Below are 20,210 nucleotides of genomic sequence, written 5' to 3' on the forward strand. Positions count from 1 at the left end.
AACTTCCACTCCTATAGGAAGGCTTTCTACAAAATTTCCGAGTGCCTTTGGAGATTTTTGCCCATTCATTCAGAAGAGCATTTGTGGAGTTAGACACTGTGAGCCGGGTCCTCTCCTCCAACATCAATCTCCGTTCTAATTCATCCCAAAGGTGTTGGATGGGGTTGCGGTCAGTCAAATTCTTCTACACCAAACTCTCCCAACCATGTCTTTATGGACCTTGTGCAGTGGGGCACAGTCATTCTAGGACAGAAAAGGGACGAGCCCCTAAACTGTTCCCACAAAGTCAAGAGCTGCAAAAATTGTATTCTTAGGATTAACCTTTCCCTTTACTGGAACTAAGGGTTCTAGGCCGACCCCTGAAAAACAACTCCATAGCATTATCCCTCCTCCACCAAACTTTACAGCTGGCACAATGCAGTCAGACAGGTAACGTTCTCCCGGCATTCACCAAACCCAGACTCATCCATCAGACTGCCAGATAGGGAAGCTTTTGTCCACATGAATGTTGCAAACTTAATAGGGGAGCAGCCTACTAGTAATACGGCTGCTACCAGTTAGTTCTCTGGGGGGATACTGGGGCCATCTTCAGGAAGAAGAGGTGGATGACCGGCCAGAGCAGCTCCATTAGTTAAGATATGGCAGCAAATGAGAGAAGGCAAAGCCCCTCATCCTGTCCATGTAGAGCCAGTGTATAGATGGAATGGCTGAGACCGCTGCAGTTGTGCTTCTTACCTAAAGGAATCAGGTTGTGGAATCATTGCTAAAATAACGCAGCACATGAAGTGCTCCAAATCCCTAATCTAGTGTGTGTTAAAGGGGTTGTCTCACGAAGACGTTATAGAAAAGGAAGACATACGAATGGACATACATCAGAGCGGCTGCGATGTATTACTACATTTCACCTGCATTGGGTGCTGAATCAGAAACGTGGCTAGCCGCAGCTTCTCCCAGTAAGAATCCGCTATTTGCCGGGGATTTCAGGAGCCGCAAGAAAGTCTCCCATAGGAAAAGGAGTTGTCTGCGGTAGGACAACCAGTTCATGAGCATCGGGTTTGGTGACTCACTACAGATATTCTCATCCATATGGATGTGATACATACAGAGATTTTATGGTCGCATCCCACATTTACAATACGTATATAAATAAAATATCTAGATGCTATAAGTCCGCGGGTAGTAAGAGAGTAGGGTAGTAGAATATGTTCTGCCAGGATGGACTATGGAAGTAGACATTGGGTTATCTACTGTCCGCTTAGGCATCATGCACACAACAGTTTCCGTTTTGCGTACCGCAATAATAACATGGATCCTAGTGGCTTCCGTTTTTTTGCAGACACGCTAGAGTGAATGAAGCAGACTGCAAATACAGACAAGAATAGGACACCTTCTATAATTTTCAGAGAGGATACACAGATCCACAAAAAAAGGATGTATTCATGGCTCCATAGAAATGCATGGTTCAGTATGCTATCTGCAAAAAAACGGATAGGACAGTGAAGAAAACAACGGTCATGGGCGTGAGTCCTGATCGAGTGCCGCTACTATCCGTACAACAGCAAGGGACTATACAATAATGGAAAAGGTTGTCTGCTCTCCAAATATCTAGTCTCTCCATGTTGATGGTGTCTTGAATGTCCAGGTGTTACGTCCATGTCATTTTTAGGTCAAACTTTCTGTGCTGACATATTTTATAATCTATCTTTGTAGCGGTTAGAGCTCCATATTCCCTGCCTAGCCATATGGTAGAAACAGACTGCCTGCAGCCACCTCAAGGGGGAGCTTTCTGCTAATGATGTATTCATTTAAATCAATAATAAAACTGCTTGCTGTAAGCACCTAAGTTCCCTCTAGTAAATGGATGTTTTATAAAACATAAAAGATATATTATAAAATGAATCTGCATAGAATGTTTGACCAAAAAATTGCATAGAGGTAAAAGGTGGAGGACATTTGAAGTAACTGACCTGAAATTTAAAGGGACTGTACAAATAGTATTTTATAGCACTCTCTTCATTGACCATATCTAGAGTTCAAGAGAATTCACTCCATAAAGCTATAAATGTTACACCATGAGTTGTCCACTTCTGTCCAGTTTTTACTTAGCCGTTTGCTAGTGACATCTGTTCCTGGGAAAGCTGGGTGACAACCAATGTGCTCGCCATTGCAGTCCCCAGAGTCACAGGTAACAAAATATTTTTACTGAAAAGTTAACAGCAATGTTTGCATGTGGAATCCCAGTGTACAGTGAATAACCGTGTGTCTTGGCTGTAAACATTCAGAATACAGGACCAGAATATTTGCATTATAACTTTTTTTTTAAATCGGAAATAAGACGTTGCGCATAGCCGGCCTCCCACCATAGGAGGGCGCTCTTCTGCATAACCCACTCAAATATAAAGCTGACCTTCTAGTATGAAATACTACAATTAGTACGCATGCGCTCTAGAAATAAGCTGCTGATTGGTCTATTTCTGAGCAATCAGGTAGCGCAATACTGGCTGGTGAGGTTGTTGAGGAAGACAGGAGTGAAAGTGCCGTCTCACCGCCTGATTCCGCTGAGCAGTGTCAGACATGAGTTCTATCGGGACCGGGGTGAGTGGGTGCTGTGTCCGTGAGGCGCGCTGCATCTCCCGGGGATGACCGGCCCTTTCAGGGGCTTGTACTGAAGCTGCTGATTTATTAGAGCGGGGGTGTCCTGGGGGTTTGTGTCTCTTTGTGTGTTGGGGGGAGCGGGAGTACAGGCAGTGGAGGAGCTGCGCACCCCGGGCTTGTCCTGTTATATTAGTGATGTTAGGGACGAAGGGGCAGCACCAGGGCCTGACTAACTGACTGCTAATGAAAGAGAAAGTGTCGTCTCATGTGTCACCGGCCTTAAAGGGGGCTTCCTCTCATGTAAATGAAAAGTTATGCTTTCTAATATAATTTGTGTTTAAATTCTTCTTGCTGTCAGTGAATGGAAATATTTGAGATTACGTTTAGATGTTGAAAACCTATTATGTGCAACTAAAACCGGTGCACGCTCAGAACATGTATTCAATGTTTCCATTCATAGACCGCAATTAGATATTGAGAATAGTGATAAACTGACTTGAAACTGTATATTATAAAGTTGCAGAACTTTTCTCTGCACATTAAGGCTACATTCACATGTTGTGTTCTTTCCTGCAGAAAATACACAAGAAATTCGCAGGTAAAAACGACGCCAGATTGCATGGTTTTCAGTGCAGGTTTTATGTTTTGATATGCAAATCAGTGCGTTTTCATGATGTGGGGTTTGGTGCGATTTTCTTCTGCACTAGGCAGATACAATTCACAAGTGGAAATGCAAAATACATTGACATGCTGCGGACTTTAAAATCTGCACCGCAGGTCGATTTACGTGCTGAAAAATATCGCAACGTGTACATGAGATTTCCTGGAATCACATTTACTTTGCTGGTACTGGATCACGCTGCGGATTTGCCGCATGCAAATACGCACGGCAAAACCACACGTAATACGCATCGTCTGCATTTGTCCTAAGGCTCCATGCACGAGACGTGTACTATGTGCGGCAAGGTCAATGAGATTTTATGAAATCTCATGTATATTCTTCCTTTTTTTTTTTTTTTTTTCGTTTTTTAAAATCCGCAGCATGTCAATTTATCTTGCGTTCCCGCTTGCACATTTTATCTGCCTAGTTCTAAGGAAAAACGCACAAAAACCTGCAGCGTGAAAATGCACCGATTCACGCATCGAAACGTAATAACCGCACCGAAAAACGCACGATTAGGTACAGTTTTTACCTGCTAATTTCCTGCGGTTTTGATACATATTTTCCGCAGGAAAATACGCAACGTGTGCGTGTAGCCTTCGGGTCATTCTCATCTCAGACACTTATAAGTTATCCACAGGATATGCCATAAATGTCTAATAGATGCGGGTCCCACCTCTGCGACCTGCACCTAGTATGAGAACGGGAGTCTCTGCCTGGATGCGGCTGCCGCCTCACTAGACGGAGACACGGTAGCGGGGTTGCTAGGAGTACGTATACAGCTGATTGGCTGAACCACGCTGTTTATGTAACTCCCATAGTGAATTGGAGTTACGGAAACAGCGCAGCGAGCTAGTTTGTTGCTGTACTCCAGGCCACCTCTCCATTGATTCTCCACACGGTGGCCATCTGACCAGGCAGGGATGGGGTTGGGTGAGAGGTTGGTGGTCTCGATTATAGGTGCGTGTCCAACAGCTGGCCTATCCTGTGGATGTACCATAAATGTCTTAGGCCCCATGCACACGGCCATAAAAATCCTCTGGTAATTGCGTAACGCAATTACGGACTACTTCCCTTCTATTGTCCACAGACACCTTCCCATTTGTTTATGGGAAGGTGTCTGGGCCGTAGAAGTGTACCGCAAAAGATAGGACATGTCCTATCTTTTGTTTTTTTTTCACGGTCTGTTACTTTGTATTGGAGCACGGGTCGAAAATGCGGGCGACCGTACCTGAAATCGCGAGCAGTGATGACGGGGACGGCCGTGAGGCCTTAGATGGGAAAATCCCTTTAAGCTTTATTTACATACTACTAATGGGGTTTTATCATCAGAGAACACCACTAGGACAGATATTACATGGAGGTCATTCGCTGCATTCAACTCTTCTTTGTTGCAGCCATCCTGGTGAGCAGAGATGGGGGACCCCATTCTTGTGATTGGTGGGGAGGGGGGATGTAAGGGGTTGAAACTCTACCGATTTATCCTTCTAACTGGTACAGATCCAACACTAAAATGTTATTATATTTATGAAGTAACCGGTTCTGACTGATGGACGTTTGTTCCATTGGATGTGATTTGTTTAGTGCTACAAATACAAAACTTCGCTCAGAACTTTCCATGTGTGGCCATTCAGACTGATGGAGACAAAGATGTTCGTAAATGGTCGGACCCCTTTAGCTCGACAGGAGATCATTTCCTACATCTCTTTATAGCTGTTTAGAAGGTGGAGCTTCACTTAAATTGAAATAAATCGCAGGTTTTAAGTTCCGTTCTCCGTTTGATTACAGTATGATCTGTCGGCCTCTACATTCTCACCGGATGGCCGAGTATTTCAGGTTGAATATGCAGCTAAAGCGGTGGAAAACAGTAGGTAAGTGGTGATTTTTAAGGTTCCTTCGACCTACGAAAAATATTTTTATTTCAACCAAACACTAAAATCTGATCATATGATCAATTTACAGTTTTTAAAAAATAAACCTATTTCATAATTTGTTCAAATTTTAAAGTTGTCTATAGCGCCACCTGCTGTTTAAAGTTCTCTCCCTGTACTCTGTAACCGTGCTGAGGTGGACACGCATGTGCAGATCTGATGCAATCTCTACTCTATGCCGGGTCTCCTGTCCTGGAAACAGGGATCCCTGGTGTGGCGAGAAGGCTCTGATGCTGCAGTGTCTTCTATGCTTGTCAGGGGAAATGCTGAGCAAGTGCAATGACAGTCTCCTAGCCCAAGCAGAGAAGAAACTGCATCAGGGCTGTCAAGGATGGCTGTGGCTTAGCTTAGGAAGGGAACAAGAGTGATATTTTGTGATCCCCGTGGTGGGAGGGATCCTAGGAGCGCTGCAGAGGAGAGAGGCAGCATCTATAACACAGTGCTGTGCTGCGTCCTGCCCACCATCCAGACACCGTGCCTGCAAACTAGGCAAAAGATAGGAAATAACACATACTGAGTAAGTGGAAGGCTTTAAATAGTTTTACGTTGTACTTTGTAGTCTAACACGGTCCGTAGGATAACCCCTTTAAAGGAAAACTTCTGGCAAAACTGATACTGTGTAATGCCTAGTGGCGATCGTGAGGGGGCGCTGCATGACTCGGGAATTCAAAAACCACCTAAGAGATTAGTCATGCACCGCTCCATCAGATAAGTGTGATACTGAAAGAAGTGGAGCAGGGCAGCTGGAAGCATCTCCTATTCCGGTGTCCTCCCTGCAGGCTATATGACAGTATTATTTGCTGCCTGACTGTAGGCCGTTGGTAGTGATGTTCTTAGTGTGGATTGCGGAATCCGCACCATCGTTTTTGCAACAAAGTACAGTACAATGTTGATGAATGGCGTTTTAACAAACTCAATTCACTTACAGTGTAAAAAAAAATCTGCTGCGGATTCTACGCATGCGGCAGATTTTGAAATCCACAGCATACCTGATCTCTTGTGGAAATGCAGCAGACTTCTATTGTGGGTTTAATGCAATGAATGGAATGCGCGGCTCCAAAATTTACAACGAAATTTGCACGTAACACACGTGGGTTTTGGTACAGATTTTTGGGCAGATTCCACAGCGTAATTTGTACACGATGTGTGAAACTAGCCTTAAAGGCTATGGGCGCCTTTTAAATTGGGAAAATTATTTTAATATGCTTGTGGTTACCTAGAGTTAAAAAAATAAATAAATGTTGTGCTAACTTTCCAGCTGCAATCTTCAATCCTTCATTCATTTTCAGACTCTTCTCCTTTGAAAATGTCCTTCCTGTAATACATGCTGGTTGTGACATCTGTGACTCCGGGATGCTGCTGTTTTACTTGCTCTCGTGTATCACACTGTTTAATTCCTGTACTGCTTTCTCTCTACACGGATAGCCTGTGTGGTTTTATTTTTTCCTCCCTGTCTGCACTCTGATAGAGTACAGCTAATATGATTTGCCCTCCCTGAAGACTTGGAAGCTTTCCCCCCTCTCCACTCTCTGATCTACCGTGTACAACCTCCTCCCCTTCCCTGCTGCTATCTCTAAGGGCATGTTCACATGGCTTATTTTTGGCCGTTTTTCGGGCCGTAAACGGCCGAAAAATCTAGAGGAGAACGCCTCCAAACATCTGCCCATTGATTTCAATGGGAAAAAACGGCGTTCTGTTCCAACGGGCTGTTTTTTTACGCGGCCGTTTTGAATGGTAGGACACTTTTAATGAAGATTATTTAGAAAGTTGCTTCATTTTTCATTTAGGAACCAAATGAAAAATAAAAAATTCAGTGCAAAGGTGAATCTTAAGTTTGCTGAGGAGAATTTGCATTTTCCAGGTAACTTGGATGAACCACAGTCAATAATGTGGGGTCTTAAAAGACACAAAACTGAAAACCTGGCTTTGCCAATCTTACGTGAGTTGCCTCCCCCAATGTGGTGATCGAAATATCACTCTTGCGCAGGTTAAGGGGCAGCAGGAGTGGGTCAGGAGTCCCATTGGTGCCATTAATATAAGTGCTAGGGTTATCAGGTTGGCTGACCATGCTGAATAAGCTCCAAAATTAGTAATTGCTTGTCATTTTGGTTATGTCCCAATACTTTATAGCACAGAGTGCTGTGAGATGAAACAAAGGTAGAACTGGATTACTGTAGAATCCCAACGTCCACTGGTCAGATGTGACTTCTCCCCATTTATGTTTCTCTTCTTTTTCAGCACGGCCATTGGCATCAGATGTAAGGATGGCGTTGTGTTTGGCGTAGAGAAGCTTGTGTTGTCTAAACTTTATGAAGAAGGTTCTAACAAGCGAATCTTCAATGTAGATCGACATGTTGGCATGGTAAGGAAAGCACCTTAAAGGAACACACACAGGGACTAGAGGCGATGCATGACACAGGGGTTCAAAGAATACTAAAGAGGGTCCCTCTGTCGTGCACCTCCCCCTCAGGTCCCGCATTAGGCACAGACTCATATGACTTGCCAAGGAACTTCAGCTTCTATGTATCCTGGATACATAGAAGCTGCATCTTGCGCTCAAACCCAACTCCATCAGGTCAGCGGGACTGATGGCCTCAGTCATAGCGGGTCCTGCAGGATCCAGCTGTTATCCATCACATCTAAGTCAAGAACGGATGTGATCGATAATAGCTGGACCCTGCATGTCAGACACCCAGGACCCGCTGTCAGTCCTGCTGACCTGATGGGTTTGGGGGCAAGATACAGCTTCTATGCATCCAGGATACAAAGCGGCTGTATCTCAAAGTAATTCAATTTTTTTTATTTTTTATTTAAATAAAACAAGTGCTCGAGGGTTTACAGGATTTATTTCCAGATTGAATATTAGTTTTATGTCTGCTGTGAAGAGAGAGATCCCCTCTCTTCAGAGCAATATTACTTCTGTCATAGGAAAATAATGGCACTATATACGGCTGTATGATAAGACGAGCGTTGGTTTCTACTAGTGGCACAGTACAAATAATTCTAGATAATTCAGTATTGGTGAATATGTCTATGCAGTTTGCACTTCTAGTTGTAGGGGCAGTTCTCTTATTTGGCAACACTTTGCTTATCTTATAGTAAGGGTATGTTCACACGAAAGTTTTACGCCTGAAAAAACGCCCCTAATACGCCTACAAACATCTGCCCATTGCTTTCAATGGGAATTAGGATGTTCTGTTCCCACGAGTCTTTATTTTACACGTCGCTGTCAAAATACGGTGCGTAAAATGACAGCTCGTCAAAAGAAGTGCATGACACTTCTTGGGACATTTTTGGAGGTGTTTTTCATTGACTCCATTGAAAAACAGCTCCAAAAACGGCCGTAAAAAAAGGCGAGTTGTTAACCCCCCAAAAAATAAAAGGCTGAAAATCGGGAGCGAGCTGTTTTCGCCCGACAATCGGGAGCGAGCTGTTTTCGCCCGACAATCGGGAGCGAGCTGTTTTCGCCCGACAATCGGGAGCGAGCTGTTTTCGCCCGACAATCGGGAGCGAGCTGTTTTCGCCCGACAATCGGGAGCGAGCTGTTTTCGCCCGACAATCGGGAGCGAGCTGTTTTCGCCCGACAATCGGGAGCGAGCTGTTTTCGGACATTTCTGGTCACTGCGTGTGAACATACCCTAAGAGTATCTTACTGCTATAACCACGCTGCCTACAAATCACTTTTCTATGTAAGGGTATGTTCACACGGCGGCGTCCGTAACGGCTGAAATTACGGGGATGTTTTCAGGAGGAAACATCCCCGTAATTTCAGCCGTAACGGCATGTGCAGGCGCTTGAACGGCGCGTCCATTACGGACGTAATTGGCTCTGCTTTTCATTGGATTCAATGAATAACGGCTCCAATTACGGCCAAAGAAGTGACAGGTCACTTCTTTGACGCGGGCGTCTATTTACGCGCCGTCATTTGATAGCGGCGCGTAAATATACGCCTCTTGTGAACAGACAAACGTCAGCCCATTGCTTTCAATGGGCAGATGTTTGTCAGCGCTATCGAGGCGCATTTTTCGGACGTAATTCGGGGAAAAACGCCAGAATTACGTCCGTAATTAGTGCGTGTGAACATACCCTAATTGTTCAGCCTTGTATCCTCTTATCCATACACATGATAAACAGGCCGAAATGACCAATCTTGCTATTTTGGGCAGCCATCGTTAGACTTCTATCTGCCAAAAATTTGATCGGACAATTTGGAAAATGTCAGCTAAAACTACTTTGTGTATAGTATGACTGGCCGATCATTTGGCACTTGGTGCCAGCCCCAGGGATAGGGTTGTTTTGTTTTTTAAACGGACTCCCTGATCAGCCAGTTTAGTCTCTACTGTTGTTGGTGGGACTGTTCATACAAACGATCCCATGGATGATTTATTTATGGTAATTTGTCTAAATAAGGCTCTGTTCACACAGCCTTTCAGGACTCTGCTTATAACCTTGTCAGCAGTTCCAACACTTGGTAAGAAAAGCACAGCATGCAGCACTATTATTACTGTCAAAACGACAGACCCCATGGTAAGTCAATGGTCAGTGAACAGCCCAATACAGTAACAACAATGGACTGTGATGCAGGAGGACCATACGAGAGACTGAAATTAGAGATCACATCAATCTCCTGATTCGCCAGTCCATAGGTCAAAAGCGGATTTCAAACCTGGCAAATTGATCCAATCCATCCTAATGGCCACAAAGTGATTAGCAGATCGGGTGAAACCATTCACTCACCTGTAACTGGGTACATGTCCCCCTCACCAGCTTGGTGCCACTAGTACCTAGCACGTTAGTCAGTGAGTTTAGTGTAACTTTTGTAATTAGTCTTAAAAAAATCGTCTTGCTTTTGGACATACAGCAGTTCTGTGTTCATAACTTTGGCTTCGTTCACATCTGCGTCAGGGGTTCCGTCGGAGCTTTCCGTCAGGGGGACCCATGAACGGAACCCTGACTGAAACAAACGGAAACATATGGTTTCTGTTTGCATCACCATTGATTTTCAATGGTGATGGAATCCGGAGGAAACGGTTTCCGTTTGTCACCAATTTGTAAGGGTTCCGCCTTTTTGACTGAATGAATAGCGCAGTCGACTACAGTATTGATTCCATCAAAATGACTGAACCCTTACACATCGGACTGATGCATCTTTTCTTTTCAGCTTTTTTCCCTTCTTTTTGGATCCACATCTGGCCTTGGCTCAAACTGCGCTAAAAACTGCATAAAAAATGTGTGATCATTGCCTTAAAGGGGTATTCCAGTCACAACAAATTATCACCTGTCCGCTGGATAGGTGAGAACTGTTAGATCAGTGGATGTCCCAGAGCTTGGCAGTTTCCATCAGTGCCATAAACTCCTCAATGGAGTGGCAGGGCTCATGCGCAACCTGAACTTCCTTCGACTCGATGCCTCATGGCAGCGGGGTTACGGTCTCTGGGAACTAGTAGACATAGGACCCCCATTCTGGCAATCGGCAGGCATATCCAGTGAATAGGTGATAAGTTGTTGTGACCGGGATACCCTTTTTTTTTTTTTTTTAAGGTCTTGCTTAAAAAGTGGAGATTTTTTTTTAAAGCCAAGGCCTTCCTTCCTTTTATCTCTTCTGTTAATGTTCTGGTCCTCGTTTTGGCTTAAAAAATATGTATTGTGCAGCAAATCTGCACTGTGTGAACCAGGCCTAAGAGTGTGTTCACATGCACAATTAACCCTTTCATGACCAAGGGTCATTGATGCCCGTGTCCAGGTGAAATGTTCCATTTTTTTTATATGCACTTTAACCCCTTCAGGAGAGCCATTTTTGTCTTTTTCGTTTTTCACTCCCCGCATTCCAAGAGCCATAACTTTTTATTTTTCCGTCAATAGAGTGGTGGGAGGGCTTATTTTTTGCGGGCAGAGTTGTAATTTCTTTTGGTACCATTTATAGCTTCATATAATGAACTGCCAAACTGAAAAAAAAATTATTTGCGGGCTGAAGTTGGAAAAAACGGTGATTCCTCAAATGTTTTTTTTGGGTTACGTTTTTATGGCTTTCACCATGCAGTAAAAATGACAACTTATCTTTATTCTGTGGCTCAATACGGTGATACACTATATATACAGTGAAGGAAATAAGTATTTGATCCCTTGCTGATTTTGTAAGTTTGCCCACTGTCAAAGACATGAACAGTCTAGAATTTTTAGGCTAGGTTAATTTTACCAGTGAGAGAGAGATTATATAAAAAAAAAACAGAAAATCACATAGTCAAAATTATATAGATTTATTTGCATTGTGCACAGAGAAATAAGTATTTGATCCCTTTGGCAAACAAGACTTAATACTTGGTGGCAAAACCCTTGTTGGCAAGCACAGCAGTCAGACGTTTTTTGTAGTTGATGATGAGGTTTGCACACATGTTAGATGGAATTTTGGCCCACTCCTCTTTGCAGATCATCTGTAAATCAATAAGATTTCGAGGCTGTCGCTTGGCAACTCGGATCTTCAGCTCCCTCCATAAGTTTTCGATGGGATTAAGGTCTGGAGACTGGCTAGGCCACTCCATGACCTTAATGTGCTTCTTTTTGAGCCACTTTGTTGCCTTGGCTGTATGTTTCGGGTCATTGTCGTGCTGGAAGACCCAGCCACGAGCCATTTTTAATGTCCTGGTGGAGGGAAGGAGGTTGTCACTCAGGATTTGACAGGACATGGCTCCATCCATTCTCCCATTGATGCGGTGAAGTAGTCCTGTGCCCTTAGCAGAGAAACACCCCCAAAACATAATGTTTCCACCTCCATGCTTGACAGTGGGGACGGTGTTCTTTGGGTCATAGGCAGCATTTCTCTTCCTCCAAACACGGCGAGTTGAGTTAATGCCAAAGAGCTAAATTTTAGTCTCATCTGACCACAACACCTTCTCCCAATCACTCTCAGAATCATCCAGATGTTCATTTGCAAACTTCAGACGGGCCTGTACATGTGCCTTCCTGAGCAGGGGGACCTTGCGGGCACTGCAGGATTTTAATCCATTACGGCGTAATGTGTTACCAATGGTTTTCTTGGTGACTGTGGTCCCAGCTGCCTTGAGATCATTAACAAGTTCCCCCGTGTAGTTTTCGGCTGAGCTCTCACCTTCCTCAGGATCAAGGATACCCCACGAGGTGAGATTTTGCATGGAGCCCCAGATCGATGTCGATTGACAGTCATTTTGTATGTCTTCCATTTTCTTACTATTGCACCAACAGTTGTCTCCTTCTCACCCAGCGTCTTACTTATGGTTTTGTAGCCCATTCCAGCCTTGTGCAGGTCTATGATCTTGTCCCTGACATCCTTAGGAAGCTCTTTGGTCTTGCCCATGTTGTAGAGGTTAGAGTCAGACTGATTAATTGAGTCTGTGGACAGGAGTCTTTTATACAGGTGACCATGTAAGACAGCTGTCTTTAATGCAGGCACCAAGTTGATTTGGAGCGTGTAACTGGTCTGGAGGAGGCTGAACTCTTCATGGTTGGTAGGGGATCAAATACTTATTTCTCTGTGCACAATGCAAATAAATATATATAATTTTGACAATGTGATTTTCTGTTTTTTTTTTTATATAATCTATCTCTCACTGGTAAAATTAATCTAGCCTAAAAATTCTAGACTGTTCATGACTTTGACAGTGGGCAAACTTACAAAATCAGCAAGGGATCAAATACTTATTTCCTTCACTGTGTGTGTGTGTGTATATGTATGTATATGTGTATATGTATATGTGTGTATGTATGTATATGTATATATATATATATATATATATATATATATATATAATTTTTTTTGTTTTATTTTTTATTATGTATTTTACTACTTTTAGTGATAATAAACTTTTTTGTTAAAAAAAATACATTTCCCAGCTTCTGGCAGTGCACAGACACACAGCGTGATCTCGCTCGTCCGACGCGATGAAGTTCCTGTGGGAGGAAGTGACGTCACAGCGTGATCTCGCGAGATCACGCTGTGTGTCTGTGCACTGCCAGAAGCTGGGTGGTAACGATGAGAAGTGAATGATGCTGATTTGTCAGCATCATCCACTTCTATTCACAACGCCCAGCTAGTAAAACAAGTAAACACGTCCAGATGTTACACACACAATACACGCCCAGTTGTCCATAAGAAAGGCTAATTTGCATAAATATAAAATTGCTCATAACTTGGCCAAAAATGATCGTTTTTCAAAAAACAAAACGTTACTGTTCTCTACATTGCAGCGCCGATCACATGCAATAGGAGATAGGGGTTTGATCATCTGGTGACAGAGCCTCTTTAAATTGCCTGAATTTCTGTGTGTGAAGGAGGCCTTAATGGGAAATATGGATGCTCAGGAAAGAGGGAAATCTCTTGACGTACTGTGACCAAACTTAGTTTTTTTCCCCTCCTATTAATGGTTTTGTCATTTATGAACCGCAGGCTGTCGCTGGGCTCTTGGCGGATGCTCGTTCCTTGGCAGACATCGCTCGGGAGGAAGCTTCCAACTTTAGGTCAAACTATGGCTATGACATTCCATTAAAGGTAGAGTTGTCCTTGAGTTGATGGTTTATCCCACATTGTGCTCCATATTATTACTAATGTACCTTTTTAACGCTTCTTTACAGCATCTTGCCGACAGAGTGGCTATGTATGTGCACGCCTATACACTGTACAGCGCTGTCAGACCATTCGGATGCAGGTAAGAATTGGACATGGGCTTTCAGAGCTGGGCAATTAATCAAAATTCAATGCAATTAATCGATGTCATCTTGTGAATTTCGGTTTTATCAATCATTTTTTCCCGGTTTAAACTGCATCTGCATCTTCAGGAAGCAGATACAGTTAAATCCAATGTTAGAGCAGGGGACCGTAAGGACGCAAGGCAGTGATGTAATCTCTCCTGTCTCTGCGGTGCCGCAAAGACCAGAGGGATCTCCTCCACGTGTCGTTGGAACGGGTTAGGTGAGTATGTATAATTTTTATCAGAAACTATTGGGGGCATTGTACAGTGTGGGGGCAGAAAAGGGGGACCTAACACTGGGTGGGAGTCAGCTATGGGGGCATTATACGGTGTGGAGGGCAGTTCTGGGGGGCACTATACGGTGTGGAGGGTAACTATAGGGGCGTTATACTGTGTGGGGCAGTGTCGGGGTATATTATATACAGCAGGCTCAGGGAGTAAATGTTAATTCAATGGCATATGCATGCAAATAGTGGGTGTGGCATGCAAAAGGGTGTGGTCTAAATCTTTCATTAATCGTGATTTTGATTTGGGTCCTAATTGCCCAGCTGTAGCTGTCAGGCGGCGCTAATACTTTGCTTATGCGAAAAACCCTTTCAAAATTCTTACAATCTTCGGCAGCCCCATCGAAATTAATGGGGTGGTGGCAGAGCATGCCCAGTACCTCTGCATTCATATGGGGTTTCCAGGAAGGGCAAGGTAAGCACGCTCTTGTGATCCATAGGGGTCCCAGTGGTCGGATCCCCACCGATCAGATATTTATCACCTATCGTATGGATAGGTGATGAATATTGATTACAGAAAAACCCATTTAATCGGCTGTGAACACGTTTGTAAGGGAGGTCCATTGAAAGTTTTCCGAGTTTATCCAAGGCCTGATACGCACAGTCCCTATGGCTTCATACAGCACTATATTATGGACATATTCTCCCCTAGAAGCAGTGCTGCATGTATGAACCCTAAGGGCTGGTGTGCACGTGGTGTAAAGACTGCAGATTTTCATATTTAATTGCGGAAAATCTGCAGCATAATACAGTAGCAATGGAGTGCATACGCCATATGCGGAGATTCCGCACACAAAAAAAAAAAAAGGACACCGCAGGTCAATTTAAGCTGCAGCATGTCAATTGTGGTTGCAGAATCGCCGGTATTTTGTTGCGGATTTTCCCCATTGAATTCAAATGTTGAGACTTTTGTGGCGGAATTGCAGCAATTACGCTGCATAAATCGCAACTTAGATAAAAAAAAAAAAACCTTATACTTAGCTCTGATATTTCATCCCATGTGACTGCTGCAGCGGTCTTTTGGGAGGCCCACCTGCCAGCAGACCGACTACTGCTACAGTTTTCCGCAGCAGACATTCCAGGTGAAAAATTGCACCACAATTTGGTCCCATGTGAACTTATCCTAAGGGCTTGCTTCCATGGCTGTTACTGAGATCACGCAGAAAAAGTATGGAAGCTAACATATATACAATCATGTAAATCAGGCCAGAATTTTAAAATCTTGGCTTGTTACATTTTGGAAAGATCTAGAACTTCTGGAACTGGTTGTAAATATTTTTCCGCCATGATTGATTTAAATGACTTTCATTGCATATATTACTCAGTCTTTAGGAATCGCTGTGCCCGGGCAAAAACTTTAGTGTTTTGCCAATGTATTTTTTTTCCACCCATTGCACTGCTTTTATTCTTTTTCATTCTCTCATCTGTTCCCTTTTTTTTCTTAAAAAAAAACAAAACCTTGAATTTGGCTTTTTATGATATCTGTACTTTTTTTTGTTCTAGTTTTTGCAGTGAAATAGTATGTATTGTATATGCTTTATGACTTAAAATGACCCGTCACATACTCCATTTTAAAAATGTGCACTTTTAGTCCAGATTCACACGAGCGTGTTCAGTCCGTCATATACGGTCCGCAGGTCAGCCGCATTTCCCAGACCGAACACAGTACAGGGTGCAGGGCTCCTAGCATTATCGTTATCTATGACGCTAGGAGACCCTGCCTCTCCACGGAACTACTGTCCCGTACTGAAAACCTGTTTTCAGTACGGGACCGTTTTGTCGCGGCGACTCCTGGCATCATAGATAACGATGCCTATAAGAGCCCGGCTCCCTGCAGTGTGCTCAGTCCGGGAAATACTGCCGACATCCCGGACTGAACACGCTCGTGTGAATCCGGCCTTATAGTAGTTTCAAAATTTTCAGCTTCTTTCTTTTCTTTTTGCAGCTTTATGTTGGGATCTTATAATGAAGATGACGGGTCTCAGTTGTACATGGTTGACCCATCCGGTATATCCTATGTAAGTTTAAACTGCTTTTGGATTTCTTTTTTCACATTGGCTGGTTCATTGGCATGAGATACATACATAGCTCCATATAGATGCATCTAGAATTCCCATCATCCAGTGCTCAATAGGTCAATGCCACATTCATTCACGTGCCTATCAGGGGCTGAGTTATTAGTTATATATCCCTACCAAATAAAGATACTGGGGGAGGCAATGTTACTAGTGTTACCCCATATATCTACCGTGTGGAATGGACAAAAACACCAGATTGTTGGTTAATGAGTCACACCCTGTTGAATAAAATAGTGGGGCTTCATAGCAACAGAGGTGCAGATGTTGGGGGGAAAAAAATAAATAAATCTGTCTCCCTGTTGTTGTCAGATTTGTACACAAATTGTCGTATACACTCCTGAGCTGTCCTATGTGTAAAATGGGCAGTGGCTTTGGCAAATTGCGCTATTAGAGGTAATGTGGACCCCCAAAAATGTATACTGTAATAAAGAAAATCTCTCTTGCGTAAGAGTAGCTGCATGTAAAACTAAGCTCCTGTACACCTAAATCTGCCAGCAGTGGGCAAGCGTGATATGAGACGTTTCAGCTGAAGACTCTGGAGTGATCGCTGTAGTTCTAGATTCCCTATGATTAATTGAAGTGCTCAGTAAGCTGCTTTTAGTCAACGTGGCCCATTCATAAAAATCAATATATTGCACTTACCTCCGTCTATAAAGATTCCAGACGTGTTTCTTCCTGTACACATCAGTCGGTGACTTGCAGCTTGTTTGAGTCCGCATAAATGCCTGATGTAGTGGAGTTTGACTATTTATTAAAAAAACATACATTTACGGTATATGAAAAATATATATGTTCTTTGCACCTCAGGGGTATTGGGGATGTTCCATTGGGAAAGCCAAACAGGCAGCCAAGACAGAAATTGAAAAACTTCAGGTGAGTGTGATCTAGTGTATATAGACTGATCTGCAGGACTGCGATTATCCGGCTGGGTTTCCACTGTGCAGATTGGCTGTAAATTGTCTGCATTTTTTTAATGGCAAAACCAGAATTGGATCCAGGAGAGCAGACCTTTATAGATTTCTTCTGTTTTGGTTCCGTTCCTGGCTTTGGCTTAAAAAAATAAATACACATAATCTGCAGCAATCCAGCCTAAGGCCCTGTTGACATAGTTTATTGGCGTGGGAACGGTCTGAATTAGCACCAAAAAAGACCTAAACCGCCTCACATTGAGTTCAATGGGAAGTGGAAGCTTCTTTTTTTTTCCCCACCTGCTGTTTTAGCTGCACGCAGGGAAAAAAAAAAAGTGTGACATGCTCGTCCTTCCTGCTGTTCAGTCTCTGACCTCCCATTGAAATCAACATGAGGCAGAGGAAGCGTCTTTGCCCATGGCGCTCAATGGCTGCGGCCGAAAAACACAGCAAGAAGGTGCAGGCAGGTCACTTTTTTTTTTTTTTTCTGCCGGCAAAATACTCCAGGTGAACAGGGCCTAAGCATTTTAGGATACTTTACTATGCGATGCTGCTTGATAAAAAGTTCATGTATATTCTCATGACCCCTGTCGCGATGGTCACAGATGGAACTTCTGAGGCTTGTACTACAGCATTTAACTAGTGCATTTTGTGTGGCAATAGGACAAAGCAAAAGTAAAGTTCAGAAATTCCCCATCTGAGAGAAAGTAGTCAATAAGTGGTTAAACAAGTAGGTTTTTTTTTTTTTCCTTTCCTCTCAGATGAAGGAAATGACCTGTCGGGAAGTGGTGAAAGAAGTAGCAAAGATGTAAGTAGTGGAAGAAAAACTCGCAACACACCAGCTTTTAATGTACGGGGGAATCGCACGCGCTGCAGTTCTTATTTTTAATGTTTTTTTCAAGGGAATCTACACTTTGATTAAATAGCGATGTCCTTGTGACTTTTGGAATATCCAGCAGCAGTTTTTAATTCTCCGGCTTCTCTGCGACTGTCGGCAGATACTAGAAGTTTCCTGCTAATAATGGCAGCAAATCTTAATGCTCTTTCTGAATAGGCACCGTCAGGATGGCATCTGTCACATACTCTGCATCAGGACAACTGCTGATCTGTTCTCACCAGGGGAAGCTGCAGGCAGCCGTGTCATACCGAGTCCTCCAGGGAATATGGGGCTCGTCTTATACGTGTGTGTGCACTTGTCTTGGACTTCTAGAACAAGATTGATAGTGTAAGCTTAACCTTTATTTTCCTTGCAGAATCTATATTGTCCATGATGAAGTAAAAGATAAATCATTTGAACTGGAGCTGAGCTGGGTTGGAAAAGGTAAGGATGATTTTGATTTGTGATAGGATTTTGTGATCATCTCATACTATGAACAAGCCAGAGCACGATCACAGGGGTTTCCTGCAATTTGACAAACACCGGAGGCTGCTCAGGTGGACAATCCCTTCAAGGGTCAGTCACTGGCATCGTGTGGGTGATCTGGATGTTGCAGTATTCATTCCCTGTATTATGTCTAAATGTAGAACATAGAGATTCTCAAAATAATCACATCATGCTGCAATGTAAAATATATTTTATTTTCAGTCACTAATGGAAAACATGAAGTTGTACCAAAAGAGATCAGAGAAGAAGCCGAGAAATACGCAAAGGTAAAACTTACAATAAATCCATGAGACTGTTTTGGTCTAGAACTTCTGAAAACGTCTAAACTCAACTTGCATTTTTTTTTTTTCTGGCAGGAATCTTTAGAAGAAGAGGATGACTCTGATGATGACAACATGTAATTTAATTTCTTTTGTTTCTGCGCAACTATTTCAACTTGACTCAAATTACTGTTTTTATATGTATGGACCTGAACCGAACACGTGGCAACTGGCAATAAAACCACAGCTTGTCACTGGAATGTTTGCACTGCTTACTAGTAAGGCTGGCATGACCCGCCTGTGGGTGCACTGTAAGCGATTAGGCTGGGTCCACATGTAGCGGAATACAGTACCAGCCATGTGGATGGGATTTTAACAAATCCATTTCTGGGCTGGGAAGGGAGAGAGAGAGAAAGAAAGGCTTCCATTGGCAAGTCTCTGGATGAAAGCAGTTTTTAATAATCCTGTTCACTTTAAAGCTTGGCCTATACACAAAGATATCTTAACAAAATCTTTCTGCGCACAGACATCCCCCTTTGTTTGTGCTATGGGTCAGATGAGGTTTTACATATTAGATACATCTGTGAGATATTTGTGTGGATGTACGAAAACTTCTCACTTGTGGGAGGAAAGGGAGGGAGAATGCCATGCACTTCCTAGCAGCAGCCACTAGGTGGTGCTACAAACCTCAAAGAGCATCAGGCTGTGGCGGTGGAGAAGTTCTCAGGCTGCTGTCAGACAGTTGGCTCTGTTCCAATGTTGCTGTTTGTTCTGCACTAGTGGAGGAGGAGGCAGAAAACGATGACAACTGTGACCGCTCATTAAATTAAACAACTGGGAGATATAATGGGACCTGAGTGTTCTCCCCCGGCTTGTTTACTCCCTTCGCGGATCATCCTGTCATGCAGTGATCATTACTACAATATATAGTGCTGATATTTTGCAGCTACTATAAATATCTATATAAAAAGCAGTAGAAAATCCTTCCAAGCAGGTATGAAGGGGAAGCCTGGAGGAGAGGTATGTGATAAAACAGTGGTTTTTACAAGTACTGGTCATTGTCCTTGGTACATAACCTTTGCTGAGCGTGCTGGCAGCTGGAGCAGGACTAGCAATCATTGTCTGGGTCTTTGGACATAGTAAAGTGTGTTACATGGCCCCTGTGACTTCCACTATCACGGTTGGGAATTTGATAATGACGTACAATCCTCCCTCAAGAAATAACAGGCACATCGCTCTACTAGCATACAACAGTCTGTAAACAAAGAATTTTTTTTTTTATGGTCCACGCGGCATCAGTGCGTTTTCAGCACCTGTTCCTTATGTCATCCATGTTCATGGATCCACGCAGAAGAGGCAGGAAATGCTGGCAATAGCTTGTCCCAACCC

The 20,210-nt window shown here is 43.3% G+C and overlaps 1 protein-coding gene across 1 annotated transcript; it reads left to right on the plus strand.

Moving 5' to 3' along the window:
• The first annotated feature begins 2,476 nt into the window (after positions 1-2,476).
• PSMA3 (proteasome 20S subunit alpha 3) lies at positions 2,477-19,081 on the plus strand. Its single transcript, XM_075843410.1, has 11 exons — positions 2,477-2,595; positions 5,045-5,127; positions 7,426-7,549; positions 13,607-13,708; positions 13,792-13,865; positions 16,137-16,209; positions 17,077-17,142; positions 17,939-17,985; positions 18,431-18,498; positions 18,763-18,827; positions 18,918-19,081. Exons 1-11 carry the CDS (start codon positions 2,575-2,577, stop codon positions 18,960-18,962), a joined length of 768 nt encoding a protein of 255 aa, XP_075699525.1. The 5' UTR covers positions 2,477-2,574; the 3' UTR covers positions 18,963-19,081.
• The last annotated feature ends 1,129 nt before the right edge of the window (positions 19,082-20,210 follow it).

The sequence above is a fragment of the Rhinoderma darwinii genome, chromosome 12, assembly GCF_050947455.1.
Source record: "Rhinoderma darwinii isolate aRhiDar2 chromosome 12, aRhiDar2.hap1, whole genome shotgun sequence".
Taxonomy (NCBI): domain Eukaryota; kingdom Metazoa; phylum Chordata; class Amphibia; order Anura; family Rhinodermatidae; genus Rhinoderma; species Rhinoderma darwinii.